The 25,220-nt window shown below is 35.2% G+C and overlaps 2 protein-coding genes across 2 annotated transcripts in view; one reads left to right on the top strand and one right to left on the bottom strand.

Moving 5' to 3' along the window:
* LOC132740184 (uncharacterized) overlaps positions 1-2,819 on the top strand; it is a 40,021-nt gene extending 37,202 nt beyond the window's left edge. Inside the window, exon 4 of the mRNA XM_060728039.1 lies at positions 2,681-2,819. Within this exon, the coding sequence (XP_060584022.1) occupies positions 2,681-2,715 (35 nt within the window). The 3' untranslated portion in view covers positions 2,716-2,819. The remainder of the gene's footprint in view (positions 1-2,680) is intronic.
* Positions 2,820-16,191: 13,372 nt separating this feature from the next.
* Positions 16,192-25,220, bottom strand: part of LOC132740181 (small ribosomal subunit protein uS5m-like) — an 84,426-nt gene continuing 75,397 nt past the window's right edge. Inside the window, exon 11 of the mRNA XM_060728038.1 lies at positions 16,192-16,640. Coding sequence (XP_060584021.1) covers positions 16,317-16,640 — 324 coding nt within the window. The 3' untranslated portion in view covers positions 16,192-16,316. The remainder of the gene's footprint in view (positions 16,641-25,220) is intronic.

The raw sequence follows: 25,220 nt of genomic DNA, 5'->3' as shown, positions 1-25,220 counted from the left end.
AATGTATGCATTTAACGAATTACAGTGCATTAAAAGTTTAGAGTAGTCAATAGAAATATGAGGTTACAATCACAAATTTCGCGAATGAATATCTTTTTTACCCAATGAAAAATGTTCGGCTATTTTCGTAAAGCTTAATCAATGAAAATGCTATTTTTAGCTATGTCGATTACCGTAGTACACAAATAAATCTGACTGTCGAGTAGTGGAATATATACATGTCGTACTGTTTTGGCGAGAAGATTTTCGCTAAATTATTTTCATCAGTGTTAAACAACAGGTTTATAGTGAAGAAAATACCTCGAAATTAGTAAGGATTACAAACACGGAATGGAAATTCTCAATTTAGAATCACAATGTATTTGTTATTATTCAAACTACATATGTATTACTTCACCGTGGTGCAGAGGTAGCGCGCTCGTTTAGGGTGTGAGAGGCCCAAGGTTCAAATCCTAGTCGAGGCAACTTTTTTTTTTTGAAGTGTCTTTTTTAAGGAAGTAGCCACGATATGCAAGGATAAAGTATGGCTGTCATACAAAATGAAAATAATTTTTTGATGCAACTCTAGTCATGCAAAATTCCATATGTATCAATCTCAAACTGTTATAGACGCAGTCGCTGCGTAAGATTAAGTATAGTATATAAAAATAAACTTATATAGGAAAATACATACAGATAGTCAGTATGATTTAGATTGCAAAGATCAGAAAATACCACAGAGGTTGCAGCCCTTTGATTTAAATATGTTTTATTCATTTCTGAAACTATGCGTCTACAAACTGTTATATCAATATAAATTCAAACTAAACGGTATATTTAATGTTTCGTATTTTTCAATACGAGCGAAAGGAAGATCTATATAGTTGTGTATATATATTATGCAAATAAATAGCAATTAAATCACTTTCGTATTTTCAATGTGAGCGAAAGGAAGATATAAGAACTTGTGTATTGAAATTATGCAAATTAGTAGAAACAAGATATGTTTGTAAAACATGTATGCCCCTATCGGCAGCCATTTAGTCATGTGATCACTTTATTATGCATGACTTCTGACCCAGTGAACAAACAATTAAATAAGGGTTTAATATCTAGTATCTACTGGTCATGACTAGTCACAAGGTAATAATTATTGTGACTCCATAGGTTGTGTGCAGCAATTTAAGTTATTACAAATCTTACCAAATAATATATGCATAAATTTTATGACTCATGTAGGCCTCATTAATGACAGCCAAGTTGTTATATTACATCAGACCTTCAAATGTGTATACCAAAAGCATTTTTAGTTTAATATAAAAATATCAACCAAGGCAACTTGAGTTGTTGAGTTATTGGTCAGAAACCGTCATTAAGTACAAGGTCAATATGACATTGACCCCTTGACCCCAAAATCAATATGGGTCATCTACTGATCATGACCAATCATCATACCAAGTTTGAAGTTCCTAGGCCTAAGCGTTCTTTAGTTATTGATCAGAAACCGTTTTTACCTACAAGGTCAATGTGACCTTGACCTTGGACCCCTTGAGCCCAAAATCAATAGGGGTCATCTACTGATCATGACCAATCACCATACCAAGTTTGAAGTTCCTAGGCCTAAGGGTTCTTTAGTTATTGATCGGAAACCATTTTTGCTTACAAGGTCAATGTGACCTTGACCTTTGACCCCAAAATCAATAGGGGTCATCTACTGATCATGACCAATCACCATACCAAGTTTGAAGTTCCTAGGCCTAAGTGTTCTTTAGTTATTGATCGGAAACCGTTTTTGCTTACAAAGTCAATGTGACCTTGACCTTTGACCCCAAAATCAATAGGGGTCATCTACTGGTCATGACCAATCACCATACCAAGTTTGAAGTTCCTAGGCCTAAGGGTTCTCTAGTTATCACTCGGAAACCATTTGGTCTACGGACCGACGGACCGACAAGTGCAAAGCAATATACCCCCTCTTCTTCGAAGTGGGGGCATAATTATTTCATCATTATGATTATTTCTGTTAATAAATATAATTATTTTCTAATAATATACGTCTACAAACTGAAATTTTATTGTAAAAGTCTATTAAAACGTTATAATTTATATTTTAAAAGTCACTTTCGCTCACTTTCGTCAAAAATCTCACTTTCGTATTTTAGGCATACCGGTTTGTGACTGTATATAAAGCTGTCCTGAAACCATCATTTTTGTGATGGTGGATGAGCAGTGGCTATGCTTTCATGACTGTTCTGCTAGGCGCTGTGCCGTAATTGGACTGGCATATCGATGTGGTGGTTTGTGTGTATATATTCTCTCATTTCTATAAATTACTCATACATAGAGTTGGATGGTGGTATTGGGTAGTTTTCAACGCTTTGTCTACTGACCTAACCGGACGACTCAAAATTAGCCGATCATAGCGCATTCTAATTTAATATACCCGACAGACAGTAACTGGAATGAGTGTAATTAATACATGCACTCCAGTAAACGCACTGTGCATGTATGGATATACGATTTAAATCCGACACGTTTCAAAATGAAGTCTCCAAACTATGACATAACTGATATTACTACAGAATCACTTTTGATTCCACTAAGTTAAAGGTTAAAGAATTTTTTTATTCATTTTTTTTACTTTTGATTTTGTGTTTGTTTTTGTTTAGTCATTAATACGTTATTTTTAATTACATTTCAGAGTTTGTTGCTTTCATGATGCAAGAGAGTGAGTAAACTACAACAATTATAGAAGCGTCTCCCTTCATCTTAATCATGCATTTTAGAAACAAAATTCACAAATCACCGTGGGAATTAAGGAAAAGTGCATCCTGGATTTTTATGAAAAGGGAAACAAACTATCTGTTGCTTATATTATATGTTATTTCATTTAAATGTAACTGAATAGTTCTTCTGAGCAGAACAGGATAAAATATTTCATACCAACAAAAATATAGATTGTTCAGTTGAAATGTTTTATATGATAAAGTGTGCAACTGCTGCAAGGAATTGTACATCGGCAAAACAGGCAAGACTCAAAAACAGAAGAACTGTTCATTCCACAGATCTCTGGCGTCTTACACACACACCCCTATATATGTAACTAGAAATTGTCACAAGTGCCGAATATCCCCCACATACGAATATCCCCGACATGCGGTTGTCAGTAGCCATGCTTTTTAGTTAATAATTTTACACATAGGAAGAATGCAGTAGTTTATATTTTTTTCAAATGTTTTTGAATTATTTGTCCTACATCAATGAGAGGAATTAAAGTTTGGATTTGGAGCTTTCATGAATTCTTTTAAGTGTCATCGTTCCTTCTCCCTGAAATTTTTGCACTTCTACTCACTGAGATCTATCTACCTACACAGTTTAAAGTTGATAATTTTATAGTCCTCAAGCTATGGGCAGGGTAAAATTCAAATTCAAAAAAAATGAACAAAGGGCAATAACTCCAAAATAAGGGAGAAAGGGGAGGGGGTCTTCTGCACTTTTACTCATCTGCCTACAAAGTTTAAAGTTCTCGAGCTATGCACCAGACAAAGTTCAAAGTGTAACAAGAAATGTGTCCATAGGACACCGGTGCCCCATGTTCCACTGTTTGACTGCAGGTCAAATGTTTTTAGGCTACATGTCACACAAGTTGAAAACTGAAAATCTTTTACTAAGTCAATGACAAAAATCTACAAATACTGAATAAATCCACAAGCAAAGCCCAAGGTGCATAACTACACTAGATGCTGACCAACATTCTTGTATTCTTTCAGGACTACAGGTCTAATACTTTTTGAGCTATGCATGAACAAGTCTTTAATTTATACTGAGTCAAGTGCAATAACTCTAATAAAACTGGAAACAAGAACGTGTTTGTTAAACACAAATGCCCCCGGCTCAGATTTTTGTCAGTAGCAATATTTCAAACAAGAGGGCCATGATGTCGCTCACCTGTATATAGGCCCCCAACCCCCACCCCCCAACGTTGCAGGGCCAATTTAACCCAAGGGCTTTTATTTGCACAAACTTGGTAGACACCCATAAGAAGATGTTTCATGCTAAACATCTAAGCTCTAGCTCATTGGGCTTTTTAAAAGAAGATTTTTTTTAAAGTCTTTACTATACACATATAGTTAAAAACAATGACACCCCTGGGGCCGGCCAGGGCTTTTATTTGAACAAACTTGGTAGACACTTACTAGAAGATGTTTCATGCTTAATATCTAAACTCTAGCTATTTGGGTTTTTTCAAAGAAGATTTTAAGTTTTTGCTATACACATATATAGAAAATCGATGACCCCCGGGGCGGGGCCAATTTTGACCCAAGGTCTTTTATTTGAACAAACTTTGTAGACACTCACTAAAAAATGTTTCATGCTTCATATCTTAACTCTAGCTATTTGGGTTATTTCAAAGAAGATCTTTTAAGTTTTTGCTATACACATATAAGGAAAATCAATGACCCCCGGGGCGGTGCCAATTTTGACCCCAGGGCTTTTATTTGAACAAACTTGGTAGACACTTATTAGAACATGTTTCATGCTAAATATCTTAGCCATAGCTCTTTGAGTTCTTTAAAAGAAGATTTTTTAAGTTTTTACTATATGCATATAGGGAAAATCAATGACCCCCCGGGGCGGGGCCAATTTTGACCCCAGGGCTTTTATTTGAACAAACTTGGTAGACACTTATTAGAACATGTTTCATGCTAAATATCTTAGCCATAGCTCTTTGAGTTCTTTAAAAGAAGATTTTTTAAGTTTTTACTATATGCATATAGGGAAAATCAATGACCCCCCGGGGCGGGGCCAATTTTGACCCCAGGGCTTTTATTTGAACAAACTTGGTAGACACCTATTAGAACATGTTTCATGCTAAATATCTTAGCTCTAACTCTTTTGGTTCTTTAAAAGAAGATTTTTTAAGTTTTTATTATATGCATATAGGGAAAATCAATGACCCCCTGGGGCGGGGCCAATTTTGACCCCAGGGCTTTTATTTGAAAATACTTGGTAGACACCCAGTAGAACATATTTCATGCTAAATATCTTAGCTCTAGCTCTTTGGGTTCTTTAAAAGAAGATTTTTTAAGTTTTTACTATATGCATATAGGGAAAATCAATGACCCCCCGGGGCGGGGCCAATTTTGACCCCAGGGCTTTTATTTGAACAAACTTGGTAGACACTCACTAGAAGATGTTTCATGCTAAATATCTAAGCTCTAGCTCTTATGGTTTTTTAAAAGAAGATATTTAAAGTTTTTTCTTTCGGTTGCCATGGCAACCAGAGTTCTGCATGGAATTAAATTCTTTGAACAATTATTAAAGGTGACCACCAAAGGAACATTCCTGTGAAGTTTGGATGAAATTGGCTTAGTGGTTTATGAGGAGATGTCATTTAAAGTAAAAGTTTACGGACGGACGGACGGACGCCGGACGAAAAGCGATCACAAAAGCTCACCCTGTCACTTTGTGACAGGTGAGCTTAAAATGTTTACCCATTCACTCAGTTATGGACAGAAAAATTGCCAAACAATTGTAAACACAAGTTATATAGCTTGACAAAGTCATGGCATTTCGTAATTGTGAAAAATATAAGTTGCCAAGTCATTGCTCTGACTTGTGAGGTTGAAAAATATTCAACTTCATGCAAGTTATCTAACTACCAAATATGAAATACATCTGTCATTAAATAAAGGCTGTATGGGCAAAAGTGTAAAAATCTATTTTGAGCACTGGTGACCGTGACCAAACTGACCCCTAACTCTATCCAAAAGAAGAATACCATGTAAGTTATCTTCCTACCAAATATGAAATACATCTGTCAATAAATAAAGGCTGTATGGGCAAAAGTGTAAAAATCTATTTTTAGCACAAGTGACCTTGACCTGATCCCTACCCCAATCAAAAGGATGAATACCATGCAAGTTATCTTCCTACCAAATATAAAATATATCTGTCACTTAATAAAGGCTGTATGAGCAAATGTGTAAAAATCTATTTTTAGCACTGTTGACCCAACTGACCACTAACTCCATCAAAGTTTATGTTTCTATCAATTATAAATAACACCTGTCTATAGAATAAAGTCAATACACCTGTAAAAATGTAAAAATCTATTTTTAACATTGGTGACCTTGACATTGCTAACATTGACCTCGACCCAAATGACCCCTTACTACACCCAAAGAAGGAGGACCTCCCTTGGCATGTTTGTCTTAAACTAAGACATCAACTAAACAGGAGGGCCATGATGGCCCTGAAGTCGCTCACCTGTACATAGGCGCCCTGAGCGGGGCCAGTTTAAAGCCCGGGGCTTTTATTTGAACAAACTTGGTAGACAACCATTAGAAGATGTTTCATGCTAAACATCTAAGGTCTAGCTCGTTGGGATTTTTAAAAGAAGATTTTTTCAAGTTTTTTCTTTACACATATAGTTAAAAACAATGACACACCTGGGGCAGGGCCAGTTTTGACCACAGGGCTTTTATTCTAACAATCTTTGTAGACACTTACTAGAAAATGTTTCATGCTTAATATCTAACTTCTAGCTATTCGGGTTTTTTCAAAGAAGATTTTTAAGTTTTTGCTATACTCGTATAAGGAAAATCAATGTCCCCCGGGGCGGGGCCAATTTTGACTCCAGGGCTTTTATTTGAACAAACTTTGAAGACACTCACTAGAAGATGCTTCGTGCTTAATATCTAAACTCTAGCTATTTGAGTTTTTTCAAGGAAGATTTTTCAATTTTTGCTATAGTTTTACACATATAGGGAAAATGAATGACCTCCAGGTGGGGCCAATTTTGACCCCACGGCTTTTATTTGAACAAACTTTGTAGACAATCACTAGAAGATGTTTCATGCTTAATATCTAAACTCTAGCTATTTGGTTTTTTCCAGAGAAGATTTTTTAAGTTTTTCCTATACACTTATAAGGAAATTTGGAAAATCAATGACCCCCAGGTCCGGGCCAATTTTGACCCCAGGGCTCTTATTTGAACAAACTTGGTAGACATCCATTAGAAGATGTTTCATGCTAAATATCTTAGCTCTAGCTCTTTTGGTTCTTTATAAGAAGATTTTTAAGTTTTTACTATATGCATATGGGGAAAATCAATGACCCCCTGGGGCAGGGCAAATTTTGACCCCAGTGCTTTTATTTGAACAAACTTGGTAGACACCCATTAGAAGATGTTTCATGCTAAATATCTTAGCTCTAGCTCTTTGGGTTCTTTAAAAGAAGATTTTTTTAAGTTTTTACTATATGCATATAGGGAAAATCAATGACCCCCTGGGGTGGGGCCAACTTTGACCCCAGGGCTTTTATTTGAACAAACTTGCTAGACATCCATTAGAAGATGTTTCATGCTAAATATCTTAGCTCTAGCTCTTTTGGTTCTTTAAAAGAAGATTTTTCTAAGTTTTTACTATATGTATATAGGGAAAATCAATGACCCCCTGGGGCGGGGCCAATTTTGACCCCAGGGCTTTTATTTGAACAAACTTGGTAGACATCCATTAGAAGATGTTTCATGCTAAATATCTTAGCTCTAGCTCTTTTGGTTCTTTAAAAGAAGATTTTTTAAGTTTTTACTATATGCATATAGGGAAAATCAATGACCCCCTGGGGCAGGGCCAATTTTGACCCCAGGGCTTTTATTTGAACAAACTTGGTAGACACCCATTAGAAGATGTTTCATGCTAAATATCTTAGCTCTAGCTCTTTGGGTTCTTTAAAAGAAGATTTTTTAAGTTTTTACTATATGCATATAGGGAAAATCAATGACCCCCTGGGGCGGGGCCAATTTTGACCCAAGGGCTTTTATTTGAACAAACTTGGTAGACACTCACTAGAAGATGTTTCATGCCAAAAATCTAAGCTCTATCTCTTTGGGTTTTTTAGAAGAAGATATTTACAGTTTTCTCTTTTGGTTGCCATGGCAACCAGAGTTCTGCATGGAATTAAATTCTTTGAACAATTTTCAAAGGTGACCACCAAAGGAACATTCCTGTGAAGTTTGGATGAAATTGGCTAAGTGGTTTATGAGATGTCATTTAAAGTAAAAGTTTACGGATGACGGACGGACGGACAACGGACGAAAAGCGATCACAAAAGCTCACCCTGTCACTTTGTGACAGGTGAGCTAAAAATATTGGCTGTATGAGCAAAAAATGTTTATATATTTTTTTAAACCAGTGACCTTGACCCTAGAGACCGCTTACTCCACAAAAAATTAGAGGACCATCAAAGGTATCCACCTACTAAATATGAAAGATATCATTAAAGAAATTAAGCAATTAGGAGAAATTTAAGATAAATCCAACTTGCCGAAATAGGTTAACCAGACAAGGCCCTATTTTCAAAGTGAAAAAAGGAAATAACTGGGAAATATGGATGACACAGTTATATAACTTGGCAATATCATGTACTTTGTATTGATAAGTAAGTGTGGAAATTATAAAGCCATTAGTATAGATAGAAATTAAGATATTTCCAACTTGCCGTTTAAGGTTAACCATTATTCATTTTCTAAGTGCTAAAAGGGCAATAACTTGGTAAATATGAAAGCCAGAGTTAAGTAACTTGCCCAGATCATGTACTTTGTATTGATTAGTAAGTGTGTAAACTTAGAAGCCATTGGTACAGGTAGAACTTAAAAAAAATTCAACTTGCCGTTCTAGGTTAACCTCGTACGGACAGACAGACGGATGGTTCAATTACTATATGCCCAGGGGCATAAAAAAAAATCCACATGCAATACACCAGCTGCACAGCCTCTCAGTGATGATGATCAGCAATCCTATAAAGTTGGTTGATTCTGACTAGAGCACTCAAGGTACACATAACACATCATTTTGGAATGGTTTATACTAAGTCAAGGACAATAACTCTACAAATACTGAATGAATCCACAATAAAACCCCCAGATGCACAACCACATATACAGACCAACATTTCTGTAAAGTTTCATGACTCTAGGTAAAATATTTTTTGAGATATACACAACACAAGTTTGCAACTTTTAACTCTAGAAATACTGAATAAATCTACAATAGAAACACCTGTTGCACAACTAAATTTAAACATGCTGACCAACATTCCTTTAAAGTTTCATGACAGTAGGTCAAATACAATATAAATGAATAAAAGGATAAAATATTACTAAAATAAATTAAAATTAATTGTGAAATCAATTCAAACGATAAAAACTAGAACTATCACTAATTGTGATTAATACTGCAAGACTGCTTCGGAAAGGAGGATGTTACAATGTACTAGTAACAGAGTAACCTTGTAAATAATTTAAATACAGTTATGGATTTGGGCAATTAAAGATAGTTGTGGTTCTTGTATGTTGCATTTCCTTTCAATGTGGTTGAACATTGATGAAGTTTTATTGAATTACTCTGTAATAAGTCCAGAAAGACAAGGAAAAGGAACAATAAGGGCAATAACAAATAACAAAAGGGCAATCACTCTAAAAATACTGAAGATGGAGTTATGGTTATTGTACACTGCACTTCCTCTTTTTGCGTTTGACCATTGTATGAAGTTGTATTGAATTCCAACTACTAGTTTTTTAAGTTATGCACTGGACAAAAAAGTACCAAAGGGCAATAACTGTAATTAGTCTAAATAGAGTTATGGTTCTTGTGCACTGCACTTCATCTCACTGCCCTTGGCCATTAAATAAAGTTTCAATGAATTCCAACCATTAATTTTCAGGTTATGCACTGGACAATAAAAAGTAACAAAGGGCAAAACTTTTAAATGAGTCAAGAAAGAGTTATGGTTTCTGTGCATCGCGCTTCCTCTCAATATACTTGACCATTGTATGAAATAGTATTGAATTCCAACTAGTAGTTTTTAAGTTATGCTCTTGACAAGAAAAAGGCAATGGAAAAGTAACAAAGAGCAATAACTCTATTATTACTCTGAACAGAGTTACAGTTCTTGTGCACTGCACTTCCTCTTATTGTGCTTGACTATTGTATGAAGTTGTTTTGAATTCCAACCAGTACGTTTTAAGTTATGCTCCGGACAAGGAAAAGTATCAAAGGGCAATAAGTCTGTAATTTGTCAAAATGGAGGTATGGTTCTTGTGCATTGCACTTCCTCTTAATGTGCTTGACAACTGTATGAAGTTGTATTGAATTCCAAGTTAAATTGCTCCGGACAAGGAAAAGTAACAAAGGGCAAAAACTCTGTAATTAGTCAAGATGGAGTTATGGTTCTTGTGCACCGCACTTCCTCTCAATGTGCTTGACCATTGTATGAAGTTGTATTGAATTCCAACCATTAGTCTTCAAGTTATGCTTCGGACAAAAAAGCAATGGAAAAGTAACAAAGGGCAATAACTCTGTAATTTGTCAAGATGGATTTATGATTCTTGTGCACTGCACTTCCCCTTATTTTGCTTGACCATTGTTTGAAGTTGTTTTGAATTCCAACCAGTAGTTTTCAAGTTATGCTCCGGACAAGGAAAAGTAACAAAGGGCAGTAACTCTGTAATTAGTCAAGATGGAGTTATGGTTCTTGTGCATTGCACTTCCTCTCAATGTGCTTGACCATTGAATGAAGTTGTAATGAATTCCAACCAGTAGTTTCCAAGTTATGGTCCTGACAAAAGAAAGCAATGGAAAAGTAACAAAGGGCAACAACTCTGTAATTACTTTAGATAGTTATGGTTCTTGTGCACTGCACTTCATGTCACATTGAAGGTTCCATGATAAGCGCCATATGAACACATCTGCAGATGTTTAAAAATTGTACCAGTTCATGTTAAATGTTGAATTCTGCTTAAGCCGGTGCTAGGGGGCGTGGACGGTAGTTTGCACTTGACAGTACTGTCTATGAACAGGCTCAATCAAACCGAGCCTGCAACATTTTCATTTTTGCCAAGTTGGGCTTTCAATAGGGATTCTTATTTTCTCTATTTACATATAAGGAAAATCAATGACCCCCTGGGGGCGTGGCCAATTTTGACCCTAGGGCTTTTACTTGAACAAACATGGTAGACATCAACTAGAAGATGTTTCATGCAAAATGTCTAATCTCTCTCTCTTTATTGTTTACAAAAAGATTTTTTAAGTTTTTACTTTATACATATAAGGAAAATCAATAGTCCCCTGGGGTGGGGCCAATTTTGACACTAGGGCATTTACTTGAATAAACTTGGTAGACTTCCACTAGATGTTTCAAACCAAATATCTAAGCTCCAGCTCTTTTTTGATGTTTTACAAAAAGATTTTTTAAGTTTTAACTATATACATATAAGGAAAATCAATGACCCACTGGGGCAAGGCCAATTTTGATTTGAAGAATGTTTATAGAGTTTCATTACATGATTCCACATACAAAATATCTAGCTCTAGGCCTTGCACTTTCAGAGGAGATTTCATTTCAAAAATCTAATTTAAGATTTCCTGACCTAGATGCTCAATTAAGCAGAACCATTTGAACAATTTTAGTAGAGCTTCATGCTAGGAACATCCAATGAAAATTTCATCACATTTGTCCAGAAGAAGTTGTTTGTATAAAAAGTTGACAGACGCACGGGCTGACAATGGACACCGCACAAATTGTGATCACAAAAGCTCACCTTGAGCACTTTGTGCTCAGGTGAGCTAATAAAGCAGCCATATGGAAAATTGATGAGTACTGTTACAACAAAGATATAAATGTGTACTTAAAGGAATTTGTCATATCGATGGGTCCCTTATTTGCTGTTTATGAACAGTTATTCTGTTTCCGAGTCTATCCCCAGTTTGCCAAATATAAAATTCATTGCACCCATTACATATTAATATATACAGCATGGATTCTGTACACAACATTGCTGAGGTGAACATTTGATCCAAGTTTAAAGGGTAAAGAATTTACAGAGCAGACACACAATTGTCTGATATTTGTCCCACAAGAGTGACCTTGGCTTGGGTTCTGGGTTCATCCATTAACGTGTATAAGATAAACGATGTTCATTTAAACAAGTGGGCATTATTACTAAAGACCTTAATACTATCAGTAATGAAAGAAAACAAGAGGGCCATGATGGCCCTGAGGTCGCTCACCTGTATATAGGCCCCCCCAACGCCCATCCCCCCCCCCAACGTTGCAGGGCCAATTTAACCCAAGGGCTTTTATTTGCACAAACTTGGTAGACACCCATAAGAAAATGTTTCATGCTAAACATCTAAGCTCTAGCTCATTAAGCTTTTTAAAAGAAGATTTTTTTAAAGTTTTTACTATACACATATAGTTAAAAACAATGACACCCCTGGGGCCGGGCCAGTTTTGACCCAAGGGCTTTTATTTGAACAAACTTTGTAGACACTTACTAGAAGATGTTTCATGCTTAATATCTAAACTCTAGCTATTTGGGTTTTTTCAAAGAAGATTTTAAGTTTTTGCTATACACATATAAAGAAAATCAATGACCCCCAGGGCGGGGCCAATTTTGACCCCAGGTCTTTTATTTGAACAAACTTTGTAAACACTCACTAAAAGATGTTTCATGCTTAATATCTTAACTCTAGCTATTTGGGTTTTTTCAAAGAAGATTTTTTAAGTTTTGCTGTACACATATAAGGAAAATCAATGACCCCCCAGGGCGGTGCCAATTTTGACCCAAGGGCTTTTATTTGAACAAACTTGGTAGACACCTATAAGAACATGTTTGATGCTCAATATCTTAGCCATAGCTCTTTGAGTTCTTTAAAAGAAGATTTTTTAAGTTTTTACTATATGCATATAGGGAAAATAAATGACCCCCCGGGGCGGGGCCAATTTTGACCCCGGGGCTTTTATTTGAACAAACTTGGTAATAACTTATTAAAACATGTTTCATGCTAAATATCTTAGCTCTAACTCTTTTGGTTCTTTAAAAAGAAGATTCGCAGCGAAAATTCCTTCCTTAACTACCATCTACACATTAAGGTTGTTCATCCCTGTAAGTTTAAGCAAAATCTGCCATCCGGTTTAAGAGGAGTTGCGTTCACAAGATTTTGGGACGTACGGACGGACTGACTGACGGATTGACGGACAAGTGCAACGCTATATGCTCCCACATTGTGGGGGCATAAAAATCTTCTTTTAAAGAACTCAAAGAGCTAGAGCTAAGATATTTAGCATCAAACATGTTCTAATAGGTGTCTACCAAGTTTGTTCAAATAAAAGCCCTGGGTCAAAATTGGCCCCGCCCCGGGGGTCATCGATTTTCCCCTTTATGCATATAGTAAAAACTTAAAAATCTTCTTTGAAAAAACCCAAATAGCTAGAGTTTAGATATTTAGCATCAAACATGTTCTAATAGGTGTCTACCAAGTTTGTTCAAATAAAAGCCCTGGGGTCAAAATTGGCCCCGCCCCGGGGGTCATTCATGATTGATTTTCCTTATATGTGTATAGCAAAAACTTAAAATCTTCTTTGAAAAAAACCCAAATAGCTAGAGTTTAGATATTTGGCATGAAACATCTTCTAGTAAGTGTCTACAATGTTTGTTCAAATAAAAGCCCTGGGGTCAAAACTGGCCCCGCCCCAGGGGTGTCATTGTTTTTAACTATATGTGTATAGTAAAAACTTTAAAAAATCTTCTTTTAAAAAGCCCAATGAGCTAGAGCTTAGATGTTTAGCATGAAACATCTTCTTATGGGTGTGTGTGTGTGAGGGGGGGGGGGGGGGGCTATATACAGGTGAGCGACCTCAGGGCCATCATGGCCCTCTTGTTGTTTACGCTGTTTTTCTGTTCTCACTTCCGTAACACAAGACACTCTGATTGGCTTACAGTCCCACAAATGGGTGGGTAGTAAGTCATCCTCTGCTGTTTGGAATTTAGTATTTTAGGCAAAATTGATTTAACTTTGATGTTTTGAAAGAACGAAAATGAGGGAAACTCAACAAAAGTTTTACTTTCTTACGAGTGGCTTTGTTTGTTTGTTTCATTTACGCCTTTTTCCAACAGTATTTCTTACGAGTGGCAAGCAGCTAAATGTATGTTTACTCCTAGTATTTTTGGAAATTTCCGTGGCACAAAACATGTCGACCTCGCAATTTTAAGGTAATTTTTTCACGTTTGATAATTCATTTATCGTAAATGAAGATAGATGGCTCAATATTTTTAACCGTTACCAAAAGATATATCTATTGTGTTATGCTTTACATTTAAGTAGGATAATGTGTCATATTAAAAAAATGCAGGAGGAAAATATTGACCGCATCGGGTGATTACACTACATCGAGTTACATACCTTGTATATATAATTATATATTACATAGTAAACGGGTGCTGGATAGTAATTTTGTAGTTGATGATCAAGGGGTGTTTACTTTATGATAATTTGACCATTAATGTGCAGTTGGCCTGTGGTGTAAACCTGTTATTTTCATGCGTAATTTACCCATATACGCATCTTATCTCGAGCCCTGTAAACTATCATCTTAATGTTCATATCTGCACCTGAAATAGTGCAAATATAAAGAAGGTTGTTCCATACATGAACTGTCACCTAGGTTTGACCCTAGATGACCAGCATTCGAAATTGACCTAGAAATCATTTAAACAATCTTGCTGACAAATTTCCGGGATATTTAGGCTGAAAATATTACATTTATAGTATCAACAAGGTTTTTCCATATTAGGGCTTCGTGACCTAGTTTTTGGCCCCAGATGACCCATATTCGAACTTGGCTTGGTCTAGTAATCATCAAAACAACATTTTAGGCAAATTTCCAAAATATTTGGCCCAAAATATCACTAGAGTGTTAACAAGATTTTTCTATTTTTGGCTCAAGTGACCTAGTTTTCCATTCAAGATAACCCATGTTTATACTAGTAACTTGTCTAAGCAATTTCTTGGACAAACAATCTGACCAAATTTGATGATAATTGAGGCAAAAATGTGACTACTAAAGTGTTTACAAACTAAATGTGGGCAGACAACAGATGATGGACAATCAAAGATCGTAACAAGAGGGCCATGATGGCCCTAAATCACTCACCTGAATCAGAATACTTGTTTATTTGGGTCTTTTAAAAAAAAGATTTTTTGTTTGTTTGTACTACACAAATATTAAGAAAATCAATGACCACCCTGGGCAGGACCAATTTTGACCCCAGGTTTTTTTCCCCCTATAAATTGGTTGGTAGACACTCACTAGAAGATAGTTCATGCAAAATAGCTAAGTTCTATCTCTTTGGGTTTTTTAAAAGAAGCCTTTTTTGTTTTTACTATATAAATATGAGGAAAACCAATGAGCCGCTGGGGCTGGGCCAATTTTGACCCAGGGCTTATTTGAACGAACTTGGTAGACACCCATTAGTAGATGTTTCATGCTTTATATCTAAGCTAGGTATTTGGGTTTTTTAAAAGAAGATTTTTTAACTTTTTGATATATACATTTAAGGAAAATCAATAACCCTCCCGGACAATTTTGACAACAGGGCTTTTATTGAACAAACTTCTTCTTTTGGGACAGACCAATTTTGACAACAGGGCTTTTATTTGAACAAACTTGGTAGACACTCACTTGAAGATGTTTCATGCCACATATCTATGCTATAGCTATTTGGGTTTTTAAAAAGAAGACTTTTTTTAGTTTTTACTATATACATATTAGAAAAATCAATGACCCCCTAGGGCAGGGCCAATTTTGACCCCAGGGCTTTTATTTGAACAAACTTGGCAGACAGTCAATAGAAGATGTTTCATGCTCTAGCTCTTTGAGTTTTTTTAAAAGAAGATTTCTTAAGTTTTTAATATATACATATTAGGAAAATCAATGACCCCCTAGGGCAGGGCCAATTTTGACCCCAGGGCTTTTATTTGAACAAACTTGGTACACACTTACTAGAAGATATTTCATGCTTTATATCTAAGCTCTAGCTATTTGGTTTTTTTTAAAATAAAATATTTTAAGTCGTTTTCTTTTCGGTTGCCATGGCAACCAGAGTTTTGCATGGAATAAAATTCTTTGAACAATTTTTAAAGGTGACCACCAAAGGAACATTCTTGTAAGTTTGGACGAGATTGGCTTAGCGGTTTATGAGGATATATTGTTTAAAGTAAAAGTTTACGGATGAAGGGACGCCGGACAAAAAGCGATAACAAAAGCTCACCATGTCATTTTGTGACAGGTAAGCTTAAAACTCATACTAAGCCAGCTCAGGTGAGCTTAAAATTCAACAAGTAAAGTTAGTGATATACAGACAAAAAGTACATATATATCCACCTATCAACTTTATTTTTTCTAACTTACTTTCTTATTATGTTTAATCAACTCTTTTTCTGTTTTCTGTTTTTTTGTTTTGTCTTTTTTGTTTTTTGTTTTTTTTTGAAGTCTTATTTCAATCTTTTAAACTCTGGTTGCAAGCCAAGCACCATTCTATCTATCATAGCCTTTGGCTGATTCCGTCTTTGGTAGTCTCTGGCTTTCCTGTCCTTAAATGCTGGCAAGAACCAATAAAATGGCCTTTTACCATACTTCTTCAGAGGCAGTTTATTATTAAAGCAATATGAATCGAAGTCAAATCCATCTTGTTTAACAAAATCATTTTTTTCCGCATTCTCTGAGGGGGATGCTTTAATAACTGGAAAATAGTCAGTCTCTGGTCTGCACTCTACAATGTGATGTCCAAGTTCATCTGCAATTTCTTGATGAGTTTTCTGTAAGATAACAATAAAGTTCACAATGTAAAATTAATTAAAAACCTCCCAACTCAACTGGATTTTTAAAATATACGAGGGTTGTCCCAAAAGTCCGTGACAAATTTTATAGACGGTTCATTTTTAACGCTTATAGATAATAATTCACACATATAACCATTTAGTTTATTATTTAACATTACAACAAATCATTTACAAAATATTTACTCTAGTTACTTAGAAATTTTCAGTATTAACGACATTGGTTTGAGTTGCCGGCGCACATCAAATAATTTGCATTTTGTTATGAATAGGCTAAACTTAATTACGTATATATCAAATATCTGATGATGTGTATGCACAATGTCATATTGACTTGCTCTGCTGCTATGTTTACATCATCTCAGAAAATTTTAGTTAAATAACTTAAGAAACAACAAGTTACCATTAAATGAAAATATCTCATAGAAAATAGGAACGTTAAAATGGCGACGTTCGAAGAATTTGCGGCGCAGTGAATAGGTCACTCAAGTTTCGTGACTATTTCGAGATGACACATGTTATGATTTTCAACAAATATACCAAAATAAAACAGTTTAGCAACATATCCTGAGCATTTTTTTACTAAAGGCATGAACGGAACCAGAGTTCTACGCTACAAAAAGCGAAAATAAGGAAAACACGGTTAGGAAGACTGATCTCTGTCGCCTATTTCCTACAGCTAAAAGCAGGTGCACCGAGACCGAAAGTTCGCGTATAACAAAATTTAATGTATGCCATCCTAACATTCTACAGCAGGGCCTTTTCACTAGTTTTGGGGAAGGCGCCCTAGCCCTTTTTGTGGGGAAAAAATGCGCGATTTTCACACTTTTGGGGAAAATATCATATTTTCACACATTTCGGGGGAATATCATAATTTATTTGCATATCTTCCTCCAATCACATTTAAGGTTTACTATAGTACTAAGCTTTCTGTCCAAAAGGAGTAAAAGACATTTTTTACAGATCAATTTATTGCCCCTTTATATTAACTCATATTTCCTATTTATAGTATTTTACGTTGGTCATGTGAGGGTTCTTGGTTTGATTCAGAGGGTACATTATTATCAGTTTACACTGTATTACTGGCACTGATGTGCTAGGCTCGCTATTTCCAACAGTTGGGCATGTTGTGCTACTCGGACACATGGGCTTGCACTAACAAGGTCATCAATTCAACCAATTTTTAATAAACGATTACAAACGTCACTCAATCGTATTTTCTTCTTGTTCTGTGACATTGTTTACATAAGTGACATCGTATCGGTCGCCATATAGTCGTAACAAATCACATGTCATTTGTGCACTAAAAAATAAGGCAGCAGGGATTTCCCATGCTGTTTTTAGAAAGTTGCAAACTCAAACTGAGGCTCTGAGTTAACATCAATTGTATTAAATCAAGGTATCCCTCTATTGGGTTATTGAATTATAAGCTTTCATTGGACAAAACAATTATCTATTTTTAAACTAGAAAGTTTGTTTACAAGTTTTATTCTTCAGTTAAAGGGGAAAAATTTGCCAGAAGGGGAATTTTAGACTGTTTTTTGGGGAAAAAAGGTAGTAATTTGGATTGGGGAAGTAGCCTGATACAGGCTACAGCAAAGAAGGGTAAAAAGGCCCTGTACAGACATTAACAACCACAATTGATTTAAGTTTGTAATTGACGATTTATGGGTAAAGCTGCACCGGTACCATTATTGCGTTTCCAGCCATTGAAAGTATTTGAGATAGGCGCCTTATATAGATTTAACGCCGTTTTTGACTTTTGACATGCGCCGCGATTCTGATAGTTGCCATTTGCAAAAATGTTTCAATTATATGGGTTTATAGCATATTAAAATTTAAGATGCGTACCTATTTTACTTAGCTTTTAAACAATCTTGTCACATAATATTTGGGCAACCCTCGTATAGCCTTTCCTTTGAAATGTTCTGACTTTCTAATGCCACAGTATTAAAACAAGCAATTATCATAGTATTGCAAGCAATCCATAAGTCCCCTACCTGTTAGAACCCAAGCAACATTCTGAAGGGCCATTGGTCATTGAATTATGCCATTGAATGAATGAATGACATGAATGAACTTAAATCTTTTGAGTTCTTAGTTTGTCTATATCTAAGTAATGTGTTAATTTTCCCTGCTTAGTAATGAAATCATGTTTATACAAAATCCAATTTTCTCAGGATGAATATTTATAACTAATGTTTCAACTTCTTTCTATTTGAAGTAAATTTGTATGAAGGTTCTTTAAAAGTGATCTAAGGAACCAGTTTCAGACAGACAGACAAACTAACAGAAACTTTGAGGGTAAATCTTTATGGACGCTAGATTTATAACCCTAATGTCATTATATTATGATGTTGGAGTTTGAATAAATGCTATAAGAAATGAAGAAGTTTGAGTAAAAAATAATAGTTTCTTGAAAACAATCTAAGTTCAAGGGGGATTCTGGAAATGGTCAAGCTAGAGTATTGAACCTTCTCCCAAATGATTAAGTGATAATAAGACACAAACAGGCAGACAGACAGACACACATACACACACACAAAGTTTGAAGCAGATAAATTAAGAAATAAAGAAGTTAAAAAACATTTTTTTTTCATGAAAATTATAAGTTCAAGGGGGGTAACTCTGATAATTTTTGTGTTATAGTTGAAAACCTTGTCACATTATGATAAGGTTGATGATAAGAAACATATATTTGAAGTTGAAAGTAAATACCTTCAGAAATTAAGAACTTATAGTGAAAAAGCGTAAAAACTTGAATCAGAAATCTTGACAAGGTAGCCGACGTTCAGTGAGTAGGACAGCTCTCAATATACTCCCTATAGTTAAGATTAAAATAATATGCATAATCTCCTTACTATCATCTATCCATATTTTAAGTTTTATTACTTTTTGAGTAATTACAAATATTGTTATATTTGCCATATTTTAAAGCTATTTGTTGCCATAGCAACCAAAGTTTTCAACATAGGAAGAAAAAAAAGACGTGCATAATCTCCAGGCTGCCATCTATCCATATAATTATCAAATTTTATAAAAATATTTTCAGTACTTTTTGTGTAATCGCGGGGTTCAAGTTTTTTCTGACGGACAGACGTGCTCAAAGTTTGGTACTTTTGTTCTCTCTATTTTTCTTTTAGCCATGTAAGAGAAAAAGTAGCCACATAAGAGCTTACTGAATGAATAGCATCAAAGAATATTTACTGTTGCCTATTGTTCCCATAGCCACCTACATGTAAGTATCTATATGTTTGTACAAACTGTTAAACCAGCAGGGGACTAATAATTGTGACCAATTTAGTTACATTTTTATTTTTGAAATAGTACAAGTTGTTTTAATAATAAGCTCTTGTGCAGTACTATCTCCATTGCCCAGAAACATTAAACTGAAGATGTAATGGTAAATGTAGGGAATATTAATATTATTGACAAATATCCAAAAATGCATATATACCAAATACCATTCATTTATTCATACTTAAAGTGCATACCATAGATCCCTCTTCCAACTAATGATGATGCATTTAACAAAAGTCTAGCCTAATTATTATCCAGTACACTTTTTACCTTTCATTTCATTACTTTTTTTTCTTCTGACATTCTGTTTTTCGATTCAAGGACCATACTGAATCCTAACAAGTTTCATGAAAGTTAGAAACTTGTGCATATTTCACTCATTTTTCATTACTTACATTTTATTTCAATACATTCTTTGCAGATGGTCATGTAACAATTAAATCATCTTGAAACAAGAGCTACGGACCAAAACCAAATTCTAACTTGACTTGTATTTTCTGGTTAAATACCCGCACATGCGATTTCAACCTTATATATACATTCTACAAAAAGTAAGAGTGCAGAAACTGAAAATTTCAACAAAATTTCCAACCTTCAAGAGGGATAACTTTGTCCAAAATCATCAAACCATGGCCAAACCAAACCTGACCTGCTTATTCCTATGATGTATTAATATGTCAAATTTGAGATGTGTACAGCTGTTAATGAACAGAAACTGAAAATTTCCTTTATTTTTCAAAGTTCAAGAGGGATAACTGAGACTGTCTAAAGTCATTGGACCATGACCAAATTCGAATTTGACAAGCATAATGCTGTATCCATATGTCAAATTTGAATTGAGCCCCCTAACGACAGTCATGTGGTCAGATTATTATGACTGACTTTTGAACTAGTGACCAAATAATCTATAAAGATTAACTGCTGGTCATGACTAGTCACTAGGTAATTGTGACCGTAAAGGCTGTGTATAGCAATTTTATGACAAAGTTATCACAAATCTTACCAAATAATATATGCAAAAAATTTTATGAATCATTTATGCCTCCTTAATGACAGTCAATTTGTTATATTACCTATGACCTTGCAATGTGTATACAAAAAGCATTTTTAGTTTCACTAGAAATGTGTCCATAGGACACGGGTGCCCCCACCGCGCCACTGTTCTGTCAATCTTATGACTCTAGGTCAAATATTTTTTGAAAACTAAAAATCTTTTACTAAGTAAAGGGAAAGAACTTTACAAATACTGGATAAATCCACAAGCAAACCCCAAGGTGCATAAGTACACATGCTGACCAACATTCTTGTAAACTTTCAGGCCTACAAGTGAAATACTTTTTGAGCTATGCATGAACAAGTTGAAAATTGCAAATTTATACTACTGTTAGTCGAGTTATTGCCCTTGACAATAACTCGAACAAAACTGAAAAAAATCCACATGCAAAGTCCCAGGTGCATAGCTTCACAGTGATGTGAATCATTATTCCTATATTTAAGTGATGTTGATCATTATTCCTGTAAAGTTGGTTCATTCTAACTCAAGCACTCAAGGAACAAATAACAACATAATGAAACAGGTTTTACTAAGTCAAGGGAAATAACTCTACAAATACTGGATAAATCCACAAGCAAAACCCCAAAAAATACTAAAAATATCCAGACGAAAATACCCAGGTGCACAACAACACATGCTGATCAACATTCCTGTAAAGTTTCATGACTCTATGTCAAATCCTTTTGAGTAACACGCGACACAAGTTGAAAATTGCAAAATTTTACTAAGTCAAGGGCAATAACTCTAAAAATACTAAAAATATCCAGACGAAAATACCCAGGTGCACAACAACACATGCTGATCAACATTCCTGTAAAGTTTCATGACTCTAGGTCAAATCCTTTTTGAGTTACATGCAACACAAGTTGAAAATTGCAAAATTTTACTAAGTCAAGGGCAAGGGCAATAACTCTAAAAATACTAAAAATATCCAGACGAAAATACTCAGGTGCACAACAACACATGCTGATCAACATTCCTGTAAAGATTCATGACTCTAGGTCAAATCCTTTTTGAGTTACATGCGACACAAGTTGAAAATTGAGTCAAGGGCAATAACTCTAAAAATACTAAAAATATCCAGACGAAAATACCCAGGTGCACAACTACACATACTTTTTGAGTTAAGTGCGACACAAAAGTGAACGGACGGACAAGGGTAAATCTAAATGACCGCCACTAAAGTGGGGGCATAAAGTGGGGGCACAATAAAAACTAGAAATGTGTCCATAGGAAACTGGTGTCCCCACACTCCACCGATTTGTCAATCTTATGTCTCTAGGTCAAATATTTTCTTTGGCTACATGTGCCAAAGTTGAAAACTAAAAATCTTTCATTAAGTAAAGGGCAAATACTACAAATACTGAATGAATCCACAAGAAAACCCCGAGGTGCATAAGTACACATGCTGACCAACATTCTTGTAAACTTTCAGGCCTACAGGTCAAATTTTTTTTGAGTTACGTGCAACACAAGTTGAATATCGTAAATTTTTACTAAGTCAAGAGCAATAACTCTAAAAATACTAAATATATCCACCTGATTAAACCAGGTGCACAACTACACATGCTTAGCAACATTCCTGTAAGGTTTCATGAATCTAGGTCAAATACTTTTTTAGTTATGTGTGACACAAGTTGAAAATTGGAAACTTTTACTAATTCAAGGGCAATAACTCTAAAAATACTAAATATATCCACAAAAAATACCCAGGTGCACAACTACACATGCTGATCAACATTTCTGTAAGGTTTTATGACTCTAGGTCAAATATTTTTTGAGTTACGTGCGATACAAGTTGAAAATTGCAAATTTTTACTAAGTCAAGGGCAATAACTCTAAAAACACTAAAATACCCAGGTGCACAACTACACATGCTGAGCAACATTCTTGTAAGTTTTTATGACTCTAGGTCAAATACTTTTTTAGTAATGTGCGACACAAGTTGAAAATTGGAAATTTTTTACTAATTCAAGGGCAACGACTCTAAAAATACTAAATATATCTACACAAAAATACCCAGGTGCACAACTACACATGATGATCAACATTCCAGTGATGTTTCATAACTCTAGGTCAAATACTTTTTGAGTTACGTGCGACACAAGTTGAAAATTGCAAATTTTTACTAAAATAGGGGCATTAACTCTAAAAATACTAAATATATCCACATGAAAATACCTAGGTGCACAACTTCACATGCTGATCAACATTCCTGTATGGTTTCATGACTCTATGTCAATTAATGTTTGAGGTACCTGCGACACAAAAAGAGAATGGACGGAAGGACAAGGGTAAATCTAAATGCCCCCCCCTCCCCCCATAGGGGCACAAAAATCGACCAAGGCAAAAATGAGTTGTTGAGTCGGAAACCGTACAAGGTCAATGTGACTTTGACCTTTGACCCTTATATCAATTGGGGTTATCTACTGGCACAGACTAATGCACCTGTGAAGTTTGAAGTTAAAAGTCCCATGTGTGGTTGACATATTGATCAGAATGCGTCTTTACCTATAAGGTCAAAGTGATCTTGACCTCTGAACTCCCAAAAATTTATTGAGGTCATCTTCTGACCAAAAGCAATGCATCTGTGAAGTTTGAAGGTCAAGGGTCCATGGCTTGTCCAGTTGATTGGAGACTGTTTTTTCCTACAAGGTCAATATGAATTTTACCATTTGACCCCTTGACCTCAAAATCAATAGGGGTCATCTACTTGCCAAGACCGATGCACCTTCAATGTTTGAGAGCTAACAGCGCATATGTTGTCAAGTTATTGCTCGGAAACCATTTTCATGGGAGTAAGTTGAAAATTTGGATAACCCTGAAAACTGTAATCCTACATAATCTTATACAGTCAAATATCGTTATCTCGACATCGCTTTTCTCGATATTTCGTTATCACAATGAAATTTTGAAAGTCCCGATTTTCTTCCTTCTTTATCTATATTGGAAATATTTGTTTATCTCGATATTTTTATTTCGATATTTTCAGTATCTCGATGTAAAATTTCAGCCCAACAGTTATTTTCACACTATTATCCTTTGTTTATCTCGACTAATAGTTTTCTTTCATCTGTTCCCTTCAGACGTGTTAAAAACACAAAATAGATGATAATTGCTCAATAGCGCGTGTCATAATGATGATTATGTTTGTAACATGTTTAGCTATTTTTATAAAAGTTAATCTATTTAGCGTGTTGATTGACTTATTTCCAAAATGAGTGAATTTTACGTTCTTTATGAATATTCGAACACTGTATCCATTCATAATGACTTTAAATGTAAATGAAATAGTGAAAGTATAGAAATGCTATCTTTGCAATATTGTTTCAAAACATCACCACCAAATCAATAAGCGGTTGAACTATCTCGAGAAAGACCCGATAAATAACCCTGGAGGATATTCGGATCAACCACCCTGAAAACAATGTTTTCACTATATTGGTGTATTACTGAGTAAAGCTCACTATGTGTTTTTATCACAGACACCCATATTTCCACTGGTAAACATCCGCTAATGTTACTTTGGTAAATATTGACTAGGCCTATGAAAACAAGACATGGGGATATCATAGTTTATTTGACATTAGGTATGCATATGTCTTTTGTAAAAATCAGTTTCTGCCTTATTCAAACCCTAATATGTTTATCTTGACATTTCGTTATCTCGATATTTTTTTGGACGGTCCCGATGACTTCGAGATAACGAGAGTCAACTGTATTAAAACATGATGAAATTTGTCACAAAAAAAACCAGAGCTTCAGGCATATGCCTGAATACTTGCACCCATCATCATACAAAGTTTGAAGTTCCTAGGCCTAAGCATTCCTAAGCATTTTTTAGTTATTAATCGGAAACCCTTTTTCTACTAACAAGGTCCATGTGACCTTCACCTTTGACCCTTGACCCCAATATCAATCTGCACCATATACTGGTCATGAGCAATCATCATACCAAGTTTGAAGACCCTAGGCCTAAGTGTTCTTTTGTTATTGATCACAAACGGTTTTTACTTGCAAGGTCAATGAGACCTTAACCTGTGACGCCTTGACCACAAAATCAATAGGTGTTATCTACTGGTAATGAGCAATCATCATACCAAGATTGAAGTTCCTAGGCTTATGCCTTCTTTAGTTATTGATCCGAAACCGTTTTCACCTATAATGCCAATGTGACCTTGACCTTTCACCCCTTGACCCAAAAG

The sequence above is a fragment of the Ruditapes philippinarum genome, unplaced genomic scaffold (assembly GCF_026571515.1).
Source record: "Ruditapes philippinarum isolate M1 unplaced genomic scaffold, ASM2657151v2 ctg974_1_1_1_1, whole genome shotgun sequence".
NCBI lineage: Eukaryota > Metazoa > Mollusca > Bivalvia > Venerida > Veneridae > Ruditapes > Ruditapes philippinarum.
This window is presented reverse-complemented; position numbering and strand designations above follow the sequence as displayed.